The sequence below is a fragment of the Eptatretus burgeri genome, chromosome 11, assembly GCF_056783735.1.
Source record: "Eptatretus burgeri isolate ZD-2024b chromosome 11, Ebu_testis_v1, whole genome shotgun sequence".
Classification (NCBI taxonomy): domain Eukaryota; kingdom Metazoa; phylum Chordata; class Myxini; order Myxiniformes; family Myxinidae; genus Eptatretus; species Eptatretus burgeri.
Window position 1 is genome coordinate 4,469,088 of NC_140971.1, and position 17,500 is coordinate 4,486,587.

The 17,500-nt window shown below is 42.8% G+C and overlaps 1 protein-coding gene across 1 annotated transcript in view; it reads right to left on the minus strand.

Moving 5' to 3' along the window:
* Positions 1-15,546: 15,546 nt before the first annotated feature.
* Positions 15,547-17,500, minus strand: part of UTP3 (UTP3 small subunit processome component) — a 34,905-nt gene continuing 32,951 nt past the window's right edge. Inside the window, exon 16 of the mRNA XM_085844955.1 lies at positions 15,547-15,819. Within this exon, the coding sequence (XP_085701081.1) occupies positions 15,730-15,819 (90 nt within the window). The 3' untranslated portion in view covers positions 15,547-15,729. The remainder of the gene's footprint in view (positions 15,820-17,500) is intronic.

Genomic DNA, 17,500 nt, shown 5'->3' on the forward strand with positions numbered 1-17,500 from the left:
GGAGTTGACACATTCTGCTTTTGTTTCCCTAATTCGTGGAAGAATCTCTTCGGGTTACTCTCAAACATGTGGTTTGCTTCCTCATACGGTGGTGTTTTTTTTCGTTTTTTAAAAATCTTTCTTGCTATAATGGAGCGTTTGGTTGATGATGATGGAGCTGTTAGTTGGATGAAACTAACAGCTGTTAGTTGGTTTTTTAGCATGATAAGACGGATGAAAATTTGGAAACCCCACGAGATATTCAAATCCCAAATCCATCCATCCATCCATTGGGACCATACTCTGTGCAGAGCGTTGGTGCTGCTTAAGCAGTCTCTTTGGCTATTGGGCACAATCCTGGACGAGTCGCCACTCCGACACAGTATACCAGCAGGCTGGCACTCATTTTGCCGACCTCGGAAGGATGACAGGCAGAGTGAACCCCACCTGGTATTAATTCAACAGCCGAGGGGGATTTGAACTCAGATCCTTGAATCAGGATTCAAGGATCCCAAATCCACCACCCTAACCATGAAGCCAACACCAGGCATAAATCCCAAATAGCCTTTAGGATGTGGGAAATTATTGTATTGAAGCCGATATTTCAAATTTACCAAAACCCCCAGGACCCCCCCCCCCCTCCCTCCACCGATTCTGGACTGGGGGAAGGAGATTTAGGTGACATTGTGCAACATGAACAAAATATATTTCGATTTTAACAATGTGTGGATTTAAGGAAAGAGTTCAATCCATGGTGAGACCCAAGTTAAAGACCGAGGTCGCAGTCATCAGGTAACAATCACTGTGTTTACGTAACGATGACGTATTAAAGTGGTCCGCTCCGAGTCTGGGAGGTCAGTGGTTCAAACCCCAGCCGAGTCATACCAAAAACTTGATAAATGGTACTTTGTGTTGCCTCCTGGTTTCATAATCAACATTTGAAAAGGAGAGCATGGATTAATAAAAAGAAATAAATAAATAAAAAGGTTGGCACCCATAGCACAGGCTACGAGAGGCCTTATGACATCCTCATGCAATGGAGTTCCTTGGACGTGAAATCACATACCGATGCCTCAAGGCGCGGAAGTGGTTCGGGATGCCTTCGCGGTGAAACGCCATCCTCTCTCCTCTCGGCTATTCGATAGGCAGGAATTTCTGGTCGAGGATTGTCTGGTTTTGTTTGTTCATTTGTTGATGGGACACACAAACCACCCCTCACAAGCTAAAATCTCAGGGGTTTCTCGACCTTGCCGAAGCAAAAGGAAAGTTATCGGCATTTTTCATGGTTGAGAGTTCATAACCGAAAAGATTTTCCATCATGATTGGTTTTTCCAATCGTGGAGCTGGTGTGACAAAAGCACCATGGCTTCGCTTAAATAAAACCAGCTGTGTATGGAATCTTACAACTGGAGCTATTTACAAAGTTATTTTAAATCTGAACAAGTCATAGGCAGCATCAGTACAGGCTGCTTGCTACGTTTAAAGAATCTATCCCTGAGGTGCATTCGGTTTCCGACGAGTCAGAACTTCCAACTTTCACAGCGAGAGGATCCCAGTATACATGCACCGGGGGGGGGGGGTGTTGTAAGATTCTTCTTCACAAAGCTGCTTTGTAAGACCGCTACCATCGAACCATAATCGACAGTCTTATTCACCCTGACACTGCACATCATGGTTCTTGGGAAGTATTATGAAGGCAATTTGTGTTCTCGTGTTCAAGTATATAATTCAATTTAAATGAAGGTTTAAAAGTGTATAAATAAATAAATTCTGGGTTTTACCACCGTTTTATCCAGTGTCAATTACACCACCTTGTTTAACACGTTATATTAGTTCTTCGTGCCTGTGTAGGGGGTCACGCCTAATTTTTTTTTTTTTTTGGGGAGGTGGCCTGTATATTATTTGATGATGAATCAGAATTCATAAAAATCAGTATACACGTTTAAATTCCTATTTCTCACGACACTTACAGATCAAATTTCAGCACTTTTCATCCTAGCAACTCCCAATCACAGAACACTCCCGTCAACTATTCAATTATCTACCGACTACCTCACAATAAAATAATATCAGTACAATTTTAACGTTTGCTAAAGAAAAATGTCTTCACATATTAACCCATCTCTTGTGTTTTCCAAAACAATTGTTAGCTCTACACAACTTTCAGCTATTGACAAGTTACATGCAGTTATGAAATTGCAAAAAAATAGTATAAAAACATGTCATAATATCTGCAAACGTGTCAATGTAAAACTTGAGTATTTATATTTGATGACATGCACTTTGGCATAAGAATTTGTTCGATAACGGAAGTATTATGACAACCCTAGACTAGTCGAAATTACTGTATCTACAGCCGTCCATAAGCATGATAATACAAAATGCTTGCCGAGTCTTCTTCACCGACTGTGGATATGTCAGCAGCAGTAGGTGGAGTAACTGTTGTTCCTGCATGTGCAGTTGAGCATTACGCCAGCACCGGCATTCCGGAGAGAGATGGCAGGCATCAGATCGAAATCCTGGGTACTAAGAGATTGCATCATGATGGTGCACATCTTCTCTGAGATGGCGTCTCAGCACCGCGTGATGAGAGAGCAGCACCCTGTGATCAAATGGGTCATTCCAGTCTCTCATAAAATTATACAGCCAATAAGAAGTCACGCACTATGCACCGATTTCTGGCACTTTATCCAGGGGTTCACATCACTGGTATGCAGGTACTCATGCACGGTCAAAAAAAAAAAAACCTAAAGAAAACTTCAAAGATGCTAGGAAAGCTAAAAAGCATACTACCATAGCAGAGGCTTTTGCAATACCATTCCTATCGTGCCATAAAGGCACATAGGGCAGCCAAGGCAGTTTCATTGGCAAGGAGTAAAGTCCTGGACAGGTCGCCACTCTGACACAGGTTACCCTAAACGGTTATTACCCCAGTACACTGGTACTCATTTCACTGATCTCAGAAGGATGACAGGCTGAGTCAACCCCATCTGGTGTTCATTCAACAGCCAACAGGGGCTCAAACTCAGGATCCTAAAGTCCCAAAACCAGCCACCTTTACCGCTAAGCCAACACCAGGCTTCCAGCAAAGGCTTTTGATGAAAGGTTTTCGCAGCTAGTGTCGGTAAGATTCTTCCATGATAATTCTGATATACTGTACTGGACTGTGATGTCGAAATTTAAGTGTACAATATTATGTTTATAAATTATAACATTATAATTTATGTTATAACTTACAAAATAATAATAAAATAGATCGAAGGACAACGCTCGAGTGAAGAGGAAGAAGGAGGTTCTGGGGTGTCCGCATCTGGCATGCGGCCAATGATGTGATGCGTGCAAGCTCATGGCCTTGCTTCTATATTGAAGTTCCATTCCGTATTGTTGTAGCAAGCAATCTCACGGCTGAGCGGGAATTACACCGCACTTCTCATAAAGGATGAATTGCATAAAATTGAAGATTTTGACACAAGTGGCCACATGGGTCACCTGGGGCAGAGTTTTTGGTGGCCATTGGCACCCGGGCCACTGCTCATTTCGAACCTTGCTGAAATTTGTTTGATTGATGACTTCCTGAAAAACAGTAAGTTTCCTGTTTGGAATGATTTTTAATTTTGTTTGACGACCGGGCAGGCAGACAGAATTAAAAAAATAAAATAATAGAAATCTAGCTCCTCCCTGTGCATGTGCGATCGGGCCAAATTCAGAGGCAAAATACGGTAAAAATGGCAAACCTGTTTTCAGATTCGTGTTCAAAATATAACATTCGATTCAAATAAGTTGTTCCTCGATCATAAACTGATAATAGTCCATGAGCCAGACCAGATTTGACTACCAAATTGAGGGACTAAAAGCCACTATGCTTTTCAGTTACCTTGATGTCTGTAGAGTATGGAATCGTGTGATGGATGCTTCTCATGCCCAGCTAAATGGTATTTTGGCGGCCATCTTAAAAAATTGCCACCACTTTTCAATGACCTTGATACATGTCAGTAAATTGGCCATATCTCCACAATGGCTTAACATAAACACATGATGTCACATTCATATGATTCAGTATAAAATTCTGCATCTTTTGGTGTGTATTTTGTTCAGTAATGTTAATTAGTTTTTTATTTATGAACACAAATGTTGTGAAAAAGTGGTGTTTTGTAACATTTTTCCCCATATTTGTTCACCTAAAATCACCATAAATATCAAAGTTTACTTATTTCAGGGTATTTATGCATGCCTTGGTTATTTGACATTATTAGTGATATAGAGTTCTAATCATAGCACTCTTTCAAATCATATAGCAAGGAATTAAAACATATACACGACAGTCAAATCTCGCATGAGTTGTCTTTTGTGTCCAGTATTATCACTGTAACATTGTAATCTCAGTTCAGGAGACCTATACAATTCATTAACAACTATTCAGTAGGGTTTTTCTAATATGTTGACTTACTTTCAATTAAATTAATTGTTTTGATCAATTATTTTTTCATATTATTTTGCATTTTTAATACTTTTCTTAACAGTTTTATAGGGTCAATTTTATTTTCACTATGCTAACCAATGGATTAGGCTGCTTTCATATTTAATTCATAGATACATTTATTAAAGTAATCAAAATAAAATTATATTTGATCTGGTCATGTGTCGTCCTAATCGCATCATGTAGAGTGAAGGACCACCATCACTACCAGTGACTGAACTTCCTGAAAATAATGCAGCATTGACAGCTTCACAAAAGAATCACCTTTCGATGATAGCATGGGAACAAGAGACTGACAATCACATGATCGCTTCATGGACTGGATTTAATCTACAAACCAGAAGAGATATTGTAATTTCACAAGACACTGTGGGTTACCTACCAACTATAAATGCCCCAGCTACAGAAATGACAACTGTTCAAGAAATTATGTATCAGTCACTAAATATCCAAAAGTCGCTTCATCTCCAAAACATAGCAGTAGTAATGGATCAAGCTCTATATGCCAAAGCAACAGAAGTGGCTTGGAAATATCCAGGTAAATATGGAAGCATTGTTCTGATGCTCGGAAATTTTCATGTGATGTGCAACTTTCTGTCCATAATTGGCAAGCTCTTAGGAGATGCTGGGCTACTTGACCTGGCTGTGGAAGCAGGAGTCATTGCTGAAGGATCTATAAATAAAGTCCTTGAAGGTAAGCAGTACAACCAGGCAGTGCGTTTCCACAAACTCACCTTTGAAGCAATGATGAGGTTAATATGGAGAAGCTTTGTACAATGGCTTGAAGAGAATCATGTAGAAGATCTTGAAAAGTTGAATCATACCATCCAGGCAGTCCACAAGCTATGTAATGACACATGTGAAGCAACTTATGATGCTGCAGTTAAGGATGAATCATGCAACAGAATTTTGCAGATATTCAGTGCTTACTTAAAGGTTCTGAAAACTGAAAAAGGCCCATTGGCAGCATTTTGGATGACATATGTGGAAATGATCGAAATTTTGCTTGGGCCTCTTCGTGCCGACAGAGAAGGTGACTGGCAACTACATCTTGCATGCATCAGAAAAATGATTCCATGGTGTTTTGCAATGGACAAAACCAATTATGCAAGGTATCTTCCGGTCTACTATGTCCAGATGTGCCAACTTCAGAAGACAAGCCCAGAGTTGTATGCTCACTTTGTTGGGGGTGGATTTTCAATTCAGCTAAGCAGCTTCAATCCATTTGGTCGAATAGCAGTGGATCAAACAACTGAAGAGACTGTCAATAAGGACACCCAGACTGCAGGAGGAACATGCGGCTTCAGCCTGAAACCAGGAACTGTCGCCAGGTATTATCTTACAGCTGAACATCGAGCTATGGCATTGAGGAAACTGCGTGAAGATGTATCTGCGAGATGTGGAGGACTTAGTCATACAGATTTACAGCATTCACGAATCAAGCGAGATGAGTCTGATGTTACATCAATGGTTGATCTGTTGGAGAACAGTTGGTCAAATCCTTTTCATCAGGATCCATCAGATCTCATTAACCTGTCCACTGGAGCAGTGGCCACTCCTGAAATATCTAATGACATTTTCAAGGCACAGGAGAAAGAAGAAGCCTACTAGAATTTCAGGGTGCAGAGACTTAAGAAGGGTGAAGGGTTCTATGACGCACTGAAAAAAACTGAGGCTGAAAATGTTTTTTTTTTTTTTTTTTTTTTTTTTTTTTTTTTTTTTGTATACCTTGGTCGAGGCTCGTATGAGAGCGAACACACAACTCACAGCAAGGAGGCATGAGACAAGAGGGGCGGGAGTGGAAGGGACAAAACATTGGGGAACAGACACAGGTGAACTGTGGAAGGGAGAGGGATGGGGATGGGACGGGGGACATGGCGAGGGGAAGATGGACATTAAAGGGACTTTCAGGAAGGAAAGCAGGAGAATTGAAGGAAGTGGGCTTGGGTGGATTATCGGGGGTAGAAAAGATCGAGGATTTGGATGGGGGAAGATAAGAGGTGGTGGTGAACAGCTGTTTTGAAAGCCTGGAGGGAAGAATGGGAAAGAATAGAGTGAGGAAGTTTATTCCAAAGGCGGGAAAAAGAGGAATGAAAGAGTGAAGATGAGCAGTGATTCGTGATTTTGGTAGTTTTACCAGAAGGGGGTTGTTGGCGGACCTTGAGCGCCCTGTGGAAATGTGGTTGGGACAAATCACAGAGAGAGCAGGGGGGGCAAGGCTGAGAGGAGTCGGTAGAAGACAGAAAGACCACCGACCAACCTGCGGTGATTGAGTGAGAGGCCCAAAGACTCAGCTTCATTGCGGGAGATGCCAATGATCTTAAAAGCCCTGGTTTCGACAGCGTGAAGTCGAGAAAGGTGGGAGGCAGGAGCACCAGCCCAGAGGGGAGAGCAGTACTCCATCAGGCTACGGACAAAAGCTTTGTAAGTGGTCAGGAGCTCAAGAGGGCCGAGGAAGGACTTTGCACGACGGAGGATTCCCAGTCGGCGACTGGCTTTTGAGGCAAGGTTGGAAATGTGACTTTCCCAGGAAAGGTCATGGCAGATAGTGAGACCCAGAAGCTTGAAAGAAAAGACTTCTTCCAGAGGATTGTTGAGAAAGTGGATGGGGGTTTTGTAAACGGTCCTTTCGAAGAGACATAGTGAGAGTGTGAGATTTGTCTGGATTGAAAGACATGTTCCACGTGTTGGACCAGTTTGTGATTTTATCCAGATCTGCAGTGAGCGAAGAAGCTGCTGCTTGCCGGTCTGAGGGATGACAGATGGTACGGCAGAGGGTGGAGTCATCGGCAAAGAGAAATAGAGGATTTTCCAGAGAGTCCGAGAGATCATTGATGAAACCAGAAAAAGAACAGGGCCCAGAACGCTACCTTGAGGAACTCCAGCCTGCACAGGAAGAGGGGATGAAAGAACTCCATTTAGGGCCACACGTTGACTGCGACAGGAGAGGAAGTCTGCGAGCCATGAGTGGAGATGGCCTTGAATACCATGGGAAGAGAGTTTGGTGAGTAGGGCAGGGTGCCAGACTGTGTCAAAAGCACGTGATATGTCCAGGGATACGGCTCGGATTTCCTGTCTGGCATTGAGGACCTCCATCCAATGATGGGAGAGCAGTAGCAGCATATCTAGGGTAGAGTGACCTGGTCTGAAACCAAATTGATGATTGGAAATCAAGCCATTGGAGAAGAGGAAGGATTTCATGTCTGGAAGCGATGATGGATTCCATAACCATGCTGATGATTGGGAGAAGGCTGATTGGTCTATAGTTACAGGGATCTGTTTTTTGCACCTTTTTTATGCAGGGCAGTGATGTTAGCAGATTTCCAAGCAGATGGCAGATGACCTTGGGAAAATGAGAGGGTGAATAGAACAGAGAGAGGGTGAGCAAGAGCAGAAGAGCAGGCTTTGAGGACACGTGGGCTGATGCCGTCTGGACCGGTTGCAGAATCTGACTCGAGGTTTGAAAGCAAGCTCTCCACCTTGTCAGGAGAAAAGGATACAGAGTCCAGGGACAGTTGGGTGCGACTGGGTAAAGTGGGTAGAGATAGTGATGGGTTTGGGACACAAGATTTAGCTGCAAACACCGAGTTTAGACATTCAGCTTTATCACGTGTGGAATCAGCAGTGCGGCCATTTGAGGTAAGGGAGGGGATGGAGGGGGAACATACACCAGAAACAGATTTGATTAAACGCCACCAGGATTTTGAGGAGGGAGAGAGGTTTGAGAGTTCAGACTTGAGATGAGAAAGATGTTGTTTTCTGGCTCTCCTGAGGGTAGCTACACACTTGTTCCGAGCTTTGTGGAAAGAACTGAGATTGAGATTGCCCTCAGTTGGGTTTGCTTTCCATGAGGCAAAGGCAAGTTGTTTCAGGACAACTGCCTCGCCACAAGCTTCAGTAAACCAAGGGCGGGAGGAAGGGTAAGACAACTGAACACGAGAGGGGATAAATCTGTGCATGAGGGAGAGCAAGTTTCTTTGAAAGAATTCCCAGGATGAGTTGATGTTTGAGAAAGTAGTGATAGGAGACCAGTCTGTAAGTTTGATGGCTGCTCGGAGACCTTGCCAGTCGGCTTGAGTGAAATGCCAGACTCGACGGCGGTGAGGTGGTTCTCTGATAACAGCCAGAGAGATGTCCACTTTAACAAGGACGTGGTCAGAAGAACCAATTGGAGCCAAGGAAGAGCAGCAGATATTGTCAGGGAAATTTGTCAAAATCAGATCCAGAAGAGATGGAGTACCATTGGTTGAGATCCGGGTCGGGAAGTTGACCGATTGAGTCAGTCCCAATGAGTCACAGAAAGCTTTTGCTGATGTCCCATGGCAGGTGAGAGAGGTACCCACACCTAGCCAACTGGCGTGATGACAATTGAAGTCGCCACATAAGAGGAAGAGAGAGTTTGGATGAGAAGATAGAAGATGGTCCATGTTTTCGGAGAGTGAGGTGTAGATGGAGTCATCACTGTTCGGTGGACGGTACAGTACACATATAAACATGAGGTGGGAGTGGAGGGGAAGCCGAAGCCAGAGGTATTCCTGGGGGGTGTGGGGGAGTGAGGGCAGTGCAGGGAGAGTGAGGAATAGAGTCTTTGATGAAGAGAGCAACACCTCCACCAGGACGAGGCTCAGGTCTGTCATACCGGAGGACGGAGTAACCAGGGAGAGATACTTCGGAGTCAGACACGTCTTGGGAGAGGAAAGTTTCTGTTAGGCAGATAATGTCTGGTTTGTCAGTGGCAACCTGCATGGAAAGATCTGAAAGGTTTGAGCGAAGGCCCCGGATATTTGAGGTCCACACTTTTAATGAAGAGGTAGGGGAGGAGGCTTTGGGTGCAGGAGGTGGAGGGGCGGGGGGAGGGTAGGACGAGGGACGAGGGGGGAGGTAAGGAGGGTTGCTGAAGGAGTGTGGGGTATTGCAGAATAGCGAGGGGAGGGGGCCGAATGAGGAGGAGAAAAGGCTCTGTGGTGCTGGGAGAGGGGGGGACAAGAGACAAGGAAGATGGCAGTTGAGTATTTGAGGAGGTGGAGTGAAGAGATGGAGGTGAGAGGGCAGTGGAGGGAGGTAGGTTGGTGGATGAGAGGGGGGGGCAACTTAGAGAAGGAAGAGTGAGGGGGATGAAAGGTGGGAGAAAGGTGAGGGGGAATTTTTGAAAGAGGTGAGAGGGAGGCTTGGAGGGAGAAGAGTGGGATGGTTGCTTTGAGAGTGAGAGTGAGGGGTGAGGGGGGTGAGTTGGCACTGAAGTTGGAAAAAAAGAATGGTTGATGGAAAGCGAGCATCCATGGCAAACTGTGGTTTTTAAAAGTTTTAGGTCAGAGATGCGATTTAACACAATTCTTGATGGATGCAATGAAGGCGAATTCAGAGCATGGAGAGAAGAAGCGCTGTAATAGTTGGATTTTTTAGGCAAGGAAAGAAGGAGAGGTCGAAATGAAAGCAGTCTGTTGAAATAGCAGAAGAGTAGTGCATTGTGAAACAGTAAAGAGTACCACATGTGTGAGAGAGGAAGATGAAGCATCATAAGATCGTTTTTGTTGTTAATATTAATGTATGAGAGAGTTCAACAGATTAGGTCATGGAAATGTAAAAAAAAAAAAAGAAATCGAGGAAGACGAGGAGGAAGTTAAGAGGAAGAAGAAGTAGCAGAATGGGGAGAAGGTGAGCGTGTTGTTGTTGTTGTTGTTGTTGTTGGGTATATTTTTTTTTTTTTTTTTTTTTTTTTTTTCTTTGAGATAAGAAAGAGATTAGTTGGGAGAATGGGGGATGTTTGGAAAGTGGGGAGGATGAAAATTGAAGGTAATGGGGAGGATAGAAATTGAAGGTAATGGGGAGAAAAAACAAACAAACAAAAAAAAAAAAACGATCGAACACCAAGTGGAACCGGTAGGCCTCAAGCCTAGGACTAGGCCTCAAACACCAGGTAAGAACGTCGACATAAATACTCACAAAATAGCACGATTTTTGAAACAAAACCGAACTAGGAACACACATTAACATGTAGGTGAGAAAATTAAACAGTTAAAACGGGACAAATAACAACCGGAACTTAACTTTGAGAATGTCAGCAGGGAGCCCCGAAGGAGACCTCTTGCCGCTCAAAACCGGAGAATAAGAATTTTCTTCAGTGAATAAGAGGCTAGTGAAAGGATCAACTAAAGAAGTAATCTTGAGAGCTGATAGGAGATTGTTTGGCAACATGATCCTCATTGCCCAGAACAGAAAACTAGATATGTGCAAAGTTTTGTGTCATCCTCTTGGTCCTCTGCCATGGGCACTTGCAAATTGTGATGGTACAGTGAAGAAAACCAATAAAGCTGTCATCGCAAAGCATCTGGAGACAAAAGTATCAGCCACTGAAGAACTTCCTCAACCAAATGCTACACCGAAGGATGCAATGGGGCTCATTCAGAAGATGCATGGAGACAATCACACCTTTTCTGAGCTGTCTGATCGTGTTTTAGCACAGATACTCCATACCAGCCATGGAAGTAGTAGAATTGATGTAGTATTTGATGTGTACAGAGACCACTCAATCAAATCTGCTGAACGTGTCAACCACGGTTCACAGGAAGGAATAACCGTCAGATACGACCAGGACATAAAATAAAAAAAAACTGGAGAAGGTTATTGGCCTGTGCTGAGAGTAAGAACCACCTGATACAGTTTCTAGTGTACAGCTGGAAAGATCCCAAGCGAAGACAACAACTTCGCAACAAAACAATGTTTGTCACATGTGGTGAAAAATGTATCAAGTTCACCCAAGAGAACCATGAGGAGATAGAAGCTCTTAAATCAGACCAAGAGGAGGCAGACACTCAGCTCTTATGACATGCCAAGCATGCTTCAGTGAGTTATCCTGCATTACTCATAATAGCAGATGACACAGATGTGTTCATCATTGCTCTTGGTCTGTGCAGGCAAATCAACAGTGAAATGTTTATAAGGCGTGGAAACAAAACTCGTCTTAGGCTTGTCAACATCTCACGATTAGCCACTGCACTTGGAGTTTGTGTGCACTGCACTGTTGGGACTTCACCCTTGGACTGGCTGTGACACAGTGAGTGCACTGGCAGGACAGGGAAAGTTGAAAGGACTGAAACTCATCACCCAAAATGAGAAGTACAGGGATGCATTTTCTTCACTAGGAAGCCAATGGGATTTGTCTTCAGAATTGTTTAATACCATTCAAGAGTTCACTTGCAAGCTGTACAGCAGAAATTCCAAAGTGCATGAAGTAAATGAACTGAGGTATGACATTTTCTGATGCCACAGAGGGGAAATTGACTCTGCCCAACTGCCACCATGTGAAAATACCCTCCTGCAACACACACGCCGGGCAAACTACCAGGCTGCAATATGGAGGAGGATTAGCTTAGACAATTCCCCTGCCATTCCAGATCCTACAGAGGGTCATGGTTGGGCCAAATGTCAGGACGGATCTCTCATGATCAACTGGATGACCACTTCACCAGCACCTGAAATGGTCATAGACCTAATTTCATGCAGATGCACTCGAGCATGTCGACCATCATAATGCACATGCATGTTGAATGGAATCAAGTGTACAGCAGCATGTAAGCATATGGAATGTGCTAACATGGTTGATGAAGACAGTGATGACCACTACCAGGATGCAGCAGATATGTGTGACAGTGAAGACGATGATTAATAGCAATCTCATATACATGTACTTTCTATTCTGGCAATATGCTGTTTAGCATTCCTATAATAAACTAATTTCATGCAAGAAAATAACTGATAAAAATCAATTAGAATTATTCTTACTTTCTATGAACGATGATACAATCTATATCATGTTATTCAGATATACAATATGTGGTGAAACATAATCAAAATATAAAACAGCTGATACTGCAAAAGTGGTAGCTTGTTCATATTTTTATATAGACCTGTTTAGCAGGGGAAAATGTAAAGGTATCATCATTGACCCTGTGAACATATCCAAAAAGGTGTAAGAAATGTTTACCTATATAAGTTACATCTTATGTGAGCATCTTGAACAGAAATTACACTGATATTATTGGACAAACGTAATGACTAACACTGCAATTGCCGTTATATAAAGTGAAACAATGGTATAATTAGGACTCTATCACTAATATTAATGTTTAATAACCAAGTCATGCATAAATACCCTGAAATAAGTCAACTGTGATATATATATGGTGATTATAGGTGAAAAAAATGTGGAAAAAAATGAAAAAAACGACTTTTTCACAACATTTGTGTTCATAAATAAAAAAGTAATTAACATTACTGAACAAAATACACACCAAAAGATGCAGAATTTTATACTGAATCATATGAATGCGACATCATGTGTTTATGTTAAACCATTGCGGAGATATGGCCAATTTACTGACATATATCAAGGCCATTGAAAAGTGGTGGCCGTTTTTAAAGATGGCCACCAAAATACCATTTAGCTGGGCATGAGAAGCGTCCATCACAGGATTCCATACTCTACAGACATCAAGGTAACTGAAAAGCATAGTGGCTTTTATTCCCTCAATTTGGTAGTCAACACTTCATTTTTGATGTCTGGCTCATGGACTATAAGACAGAAGGACAGATGGACATGAACCAATTGCTTAACCCCACTTTTCGCTTCATGTGCATGGGGTAACAACATTCGTCCAAGCAAACACAAACGTTTCACAAGAGACCATTCTTGCAAATTACTTAAACCGAGATACGGATTATATGTGAGAAAGTACAAGTGAATAAAGACATTTATGCTAAATAAAAATAAATAAATAAAAATCAATGTAGGGATGATAAACTAGTCTAAAAAAAGGTTTTAAACATGAGAAGGGATGATGTTTGTTTGGAGAGCAGTGAACAGTATTGCCATCACATAACAATCAATACATCACTGCCTCCAGACTATTGTTTAGCTAAAAGTATTAGAATCTCATATATTTCATTTCAGCATGAGTATAAGAAGCTCCTATACAATTTCAGGGAGTTCTAGCAACTTCGGGTGTTTCCTACTTTTTTTTCTTTTAAAAGAAAATTAAGTTAGACTAACCAATCACAAATGCAGATGATAATAGAATGCTGTTATTAGAGATGTGCATGCAGTTTGCAAGAAGTTGATGTTTATGTACGAGTACTGATGTTGTAGTTGAGCTGCTAATTTGTCGAGTCTCAGTATGTGGCTACACTACAAGAGTAATCAAGTACTGTTGTAACCAGTGGAGAGTTTGTTGAAGCTTGAAGCAATAATTATTGAAGTGTAAAGGAGGCAGCAATGTGGGGATTGTAATGTGACGGCAATACTGATGAGCTACTGTCTCAACCAACATCATCCCTGCCATGTTTAAAACCTTTTTTAGACTAGTTTATTGTCCACACATTGAAGATAAAAATTTTTTTTTAGCATAAATGTTTTTATTCACTTGTGTCTGTCATTTTTTTTTAACGTGGAATAACAATGGTATGGCACTCAGTCTTGGAGGATACCCAATCTTGGAACAAAAGTGTCAAAGATCTTAACCGGCAATATCAAATGCTGCATGTCTTCCGATATCGTGATGCGCCGACAGTGAACCTGCTGCCGAGAAACCGTGACTCGAGAAGGCTCTTGATCACGGGGCTTGCTTTTACCTTGATGCTGTGACAGAAGTCGAGTTCGTGCTCACGTGTGTCCCATGTGAAGCACTGGTGGCCTCACTTTTATTTTATTTTCAAAAATATAACGCTAAAAAACAAGGGATTTCCCAAGGCATATCTTCCGATATCGTGATGCGCCGACAGTGAACCTGCTGCCGAGAAACCGTGACTCGAGAAGGCTCTTGATCACGGGGCTTGCTTTTACCTTGATGCTGTGACAGAAGTCGAGTTCGTGCTCACGTGTGTCCCATGTGAAGCACTGGTGGCCTCACTTTTATTTTATTTTCAAAAATATAACGCTAAAAAACAAGGGATTTCCCAAGGCATATCATTTGATGTCCTTACATACGACACCGAGGTAAACGTGTTGCCGCTCTGTCCTCATCAGGCTGATTGACAGTCGTACAGTCCTGCCCACCCCTCGGATCCCTGCCGATTCTTTTACAAAGGAATATAGTTTTCCATACCTTTCATGGAATCCTTTCAAGCTATTAAAATTACAATACTAAAGGATGATGCACGAGGTAAAACTCTGTCGGATGGTACCAGAATCATTGCCATTGATAGAGGCAACTCAGAAATATGCCGTCTGAAAATTATCATTGTTATTAATTATATTATTATTATGAACGAGAAGATGAATTTGACCGATCTTGTGTTTTTTTGTTCCATGGTCTGGATCGAACTGAAAAGTGATCGCTGCCTCGACAATCAGTTGAACAAACCAAGTAGGTTCTCGTATGTAGAATAAGCAACTTTTTAGAAACTCCAACTTTACTTTTCGATGTAGCAGATGGGACTGACATTTTTTTTCCCACACCATCCCTACACAGACAGTAATAGCATACTCTCTGATACATTTTCTCATTTAGTACTCGATCACTGGAATTATCTACCATTTGAAGTTGTGGACACAGAGAGCATCAACACTTTTAAAGGCAAAGTCGATCGATATTTGAGACAAGTAGTGGGGTTGTACAAAAGTCTGTTGAGACTTCCTGCCCCAACAACACGAACCACCTTCGCTGTTCAGGTCTTTCCTGGTGGCGGTGATAGAGTCATAAGTTCTTAGTGTTTTACTCAACATCAACCTACTCCACCTTCAGGATCTCTGATTCTCTCACAAGGCTGGACCTGTTTCAGTAATAGTGTTCCTGTCTGAAAAGGACTCCATGTCTCACTGTCCAGTGTCCACAATCACCTCTCCCAGTCCTCTGGAATACTTCTGCTCAACCACCTTGTGTTTGTGTGCAATACTGTCCCACAAATGATGACTCGTACCTCTATTTCCTCTAACTTTGATCGAATCATAACCATCCATTCCAACAATGACGATTTCAACCGTCACTGGACCCACTGGCTTGGTGTGAGGTCCACCAACCATCCATGCACTGCAGCTTTGATCTAAACTGTAAACTTCCCAACTCAATGTCATTCACAGAAAATGAAAAGAAAACTTTTCTCTTATTGATCATTTATTCATCAATCTTATAAAGTCAAAAAAAAAACAAAATGAAACAGGGATTCATAAGAGAAATGGCCAAAGACGGCAAGTTTAAGTTAAGAATGAGAAGAGGGATGGAAGTCCAAACTATTGACATATAGACAAGAGAAGTGCACCGGAACCAGAAAAAGATGCCTCACTGGAGCTTTATTCCCTTGCGGACTCCCGCCCGGATTCCAGTGCGCTCTCCTCCATAGGCGGACACCTTATGTCGTACAGTGAGCACCTGTGCAAAAACAATGAAAATATATATATATATGTATATACAGTATGTTTAAACAAAAAATTATTTTAAGTGGTAATAAGTAAATAATAACAGCATGACATGAAATACTTCCCACACAATTCATACCAAATCCAAGCACTCAAAATGGCATCTTTTTTCCACACAGACCCACACACCACATCACCTCTCCTTCAGACACTTGGGCAGTTAACACCCCAGTGAAGTGGGTCAGACCTCGCTGCATTGTCATCACTGGTCATAACTGCTCAGAATGAGGGTTTTGTTTGAATGTCAGGCCCGGCCATGCAGTATGTGAAATATTTGGGACAATCTGACATATGATATGAGCTACAGGCCCCATAATAAAGGGAATGGGGTGGTGGCACAAGATGATGTTAATACACAAGTAACTTTGATGCAGGGTGCCATTTGGTCCATTGATGGGGTAATGCTGTCTCTTCTGGGCTGGAGTCCTGGCCACACACCTTGCTCAGCTTGACGGCATGAAAAATCAAGGCCTTCAAGATTATTGGAATCCCACAGGTTGAAGCTTAGTCTGTGGGCCTATCGTTTTCCCATCGCAGACAGGTCAGTGACCTCCGTCTTTGACAGCCTCCTTTCTTGGTCTTGCACCCTCTGCCATTTCTGTTTTTTCCCCCTCATCCAGGTTTCTACAGGGTGTACACAGTATGCCATCAATCCCTCACAAAATCCAAGATCACTGCTCACCTCCACTGATTTGTTCCTCTTTTTTCCTCACCTGTGGAACCAACTTCCATATTTTCTTCAATCTCATTCTTCCCTCCAGGTTTTCAAGACAGGTGTTCACCACCATCTCAGATCATTCCCCATCCAAAAAGCCCACCCCTATCATATCCCTCTCCTCACCCCAAACCCACCTCCTTCCAAATTTCCACTCTTTCCTTCCTGAGAGAAAGCTTCTGTATCCATCTTGTTCACCCCATGCATCCTCTTCTACCCCTATTTTTGTCCAAATCTCCCTCAACCCTGCCGTTAGTGGTCCCCCACTACCCCCCCCTCCTCTCAGTTCCATGTGTCCTGATCCATTCAATGTTCTCGCTTTCCACGAGCTGGATTCCGTATTGAAAAAGAAAAAAAAGCCTGTGCTACTACATCAACACTACTAATTTGACACAAGAGTTTATAAAATTAAATTTGGGCATTGGGGGGGGTAGGGGGTGGAGGACTGGGGCATGCACAAGACATCAACAGGGTATATATAATTAATTAATTATATATATATATATATATATATTGTTGCGGTTTTCGCGCCCGCCGGCGTGCGACGGCCACGTAACTCGAATCGCGGCACGTCGCCCACCGGACGGACAATCCAGTCGTGACCCTCTCGGACTAACGCCGGGAACCAGTCACGGGTGGACCTTTCGGTCTCACCGCGATCGAGCCAATCAGCCCCCGCGTGGGATAGGGTTGCTCGCCAAATTCGAACTACCTAAGTACCCACGCGGAGGGTAGACCGGGCGATCGCACCTCGCCGCAGGTCGACTTCGGACACGGGCCACTTAAGCGACCCGTTCCGTACTATCAGAATAACCGAGCGGTGTTATCGTCGACCTCGACGGTTCGATTAATTATCGGGCGTACTCAGCCCACTACCAACCCTTTACGTGAAGCAAGATGGGGATCAATGGGGGAAAAG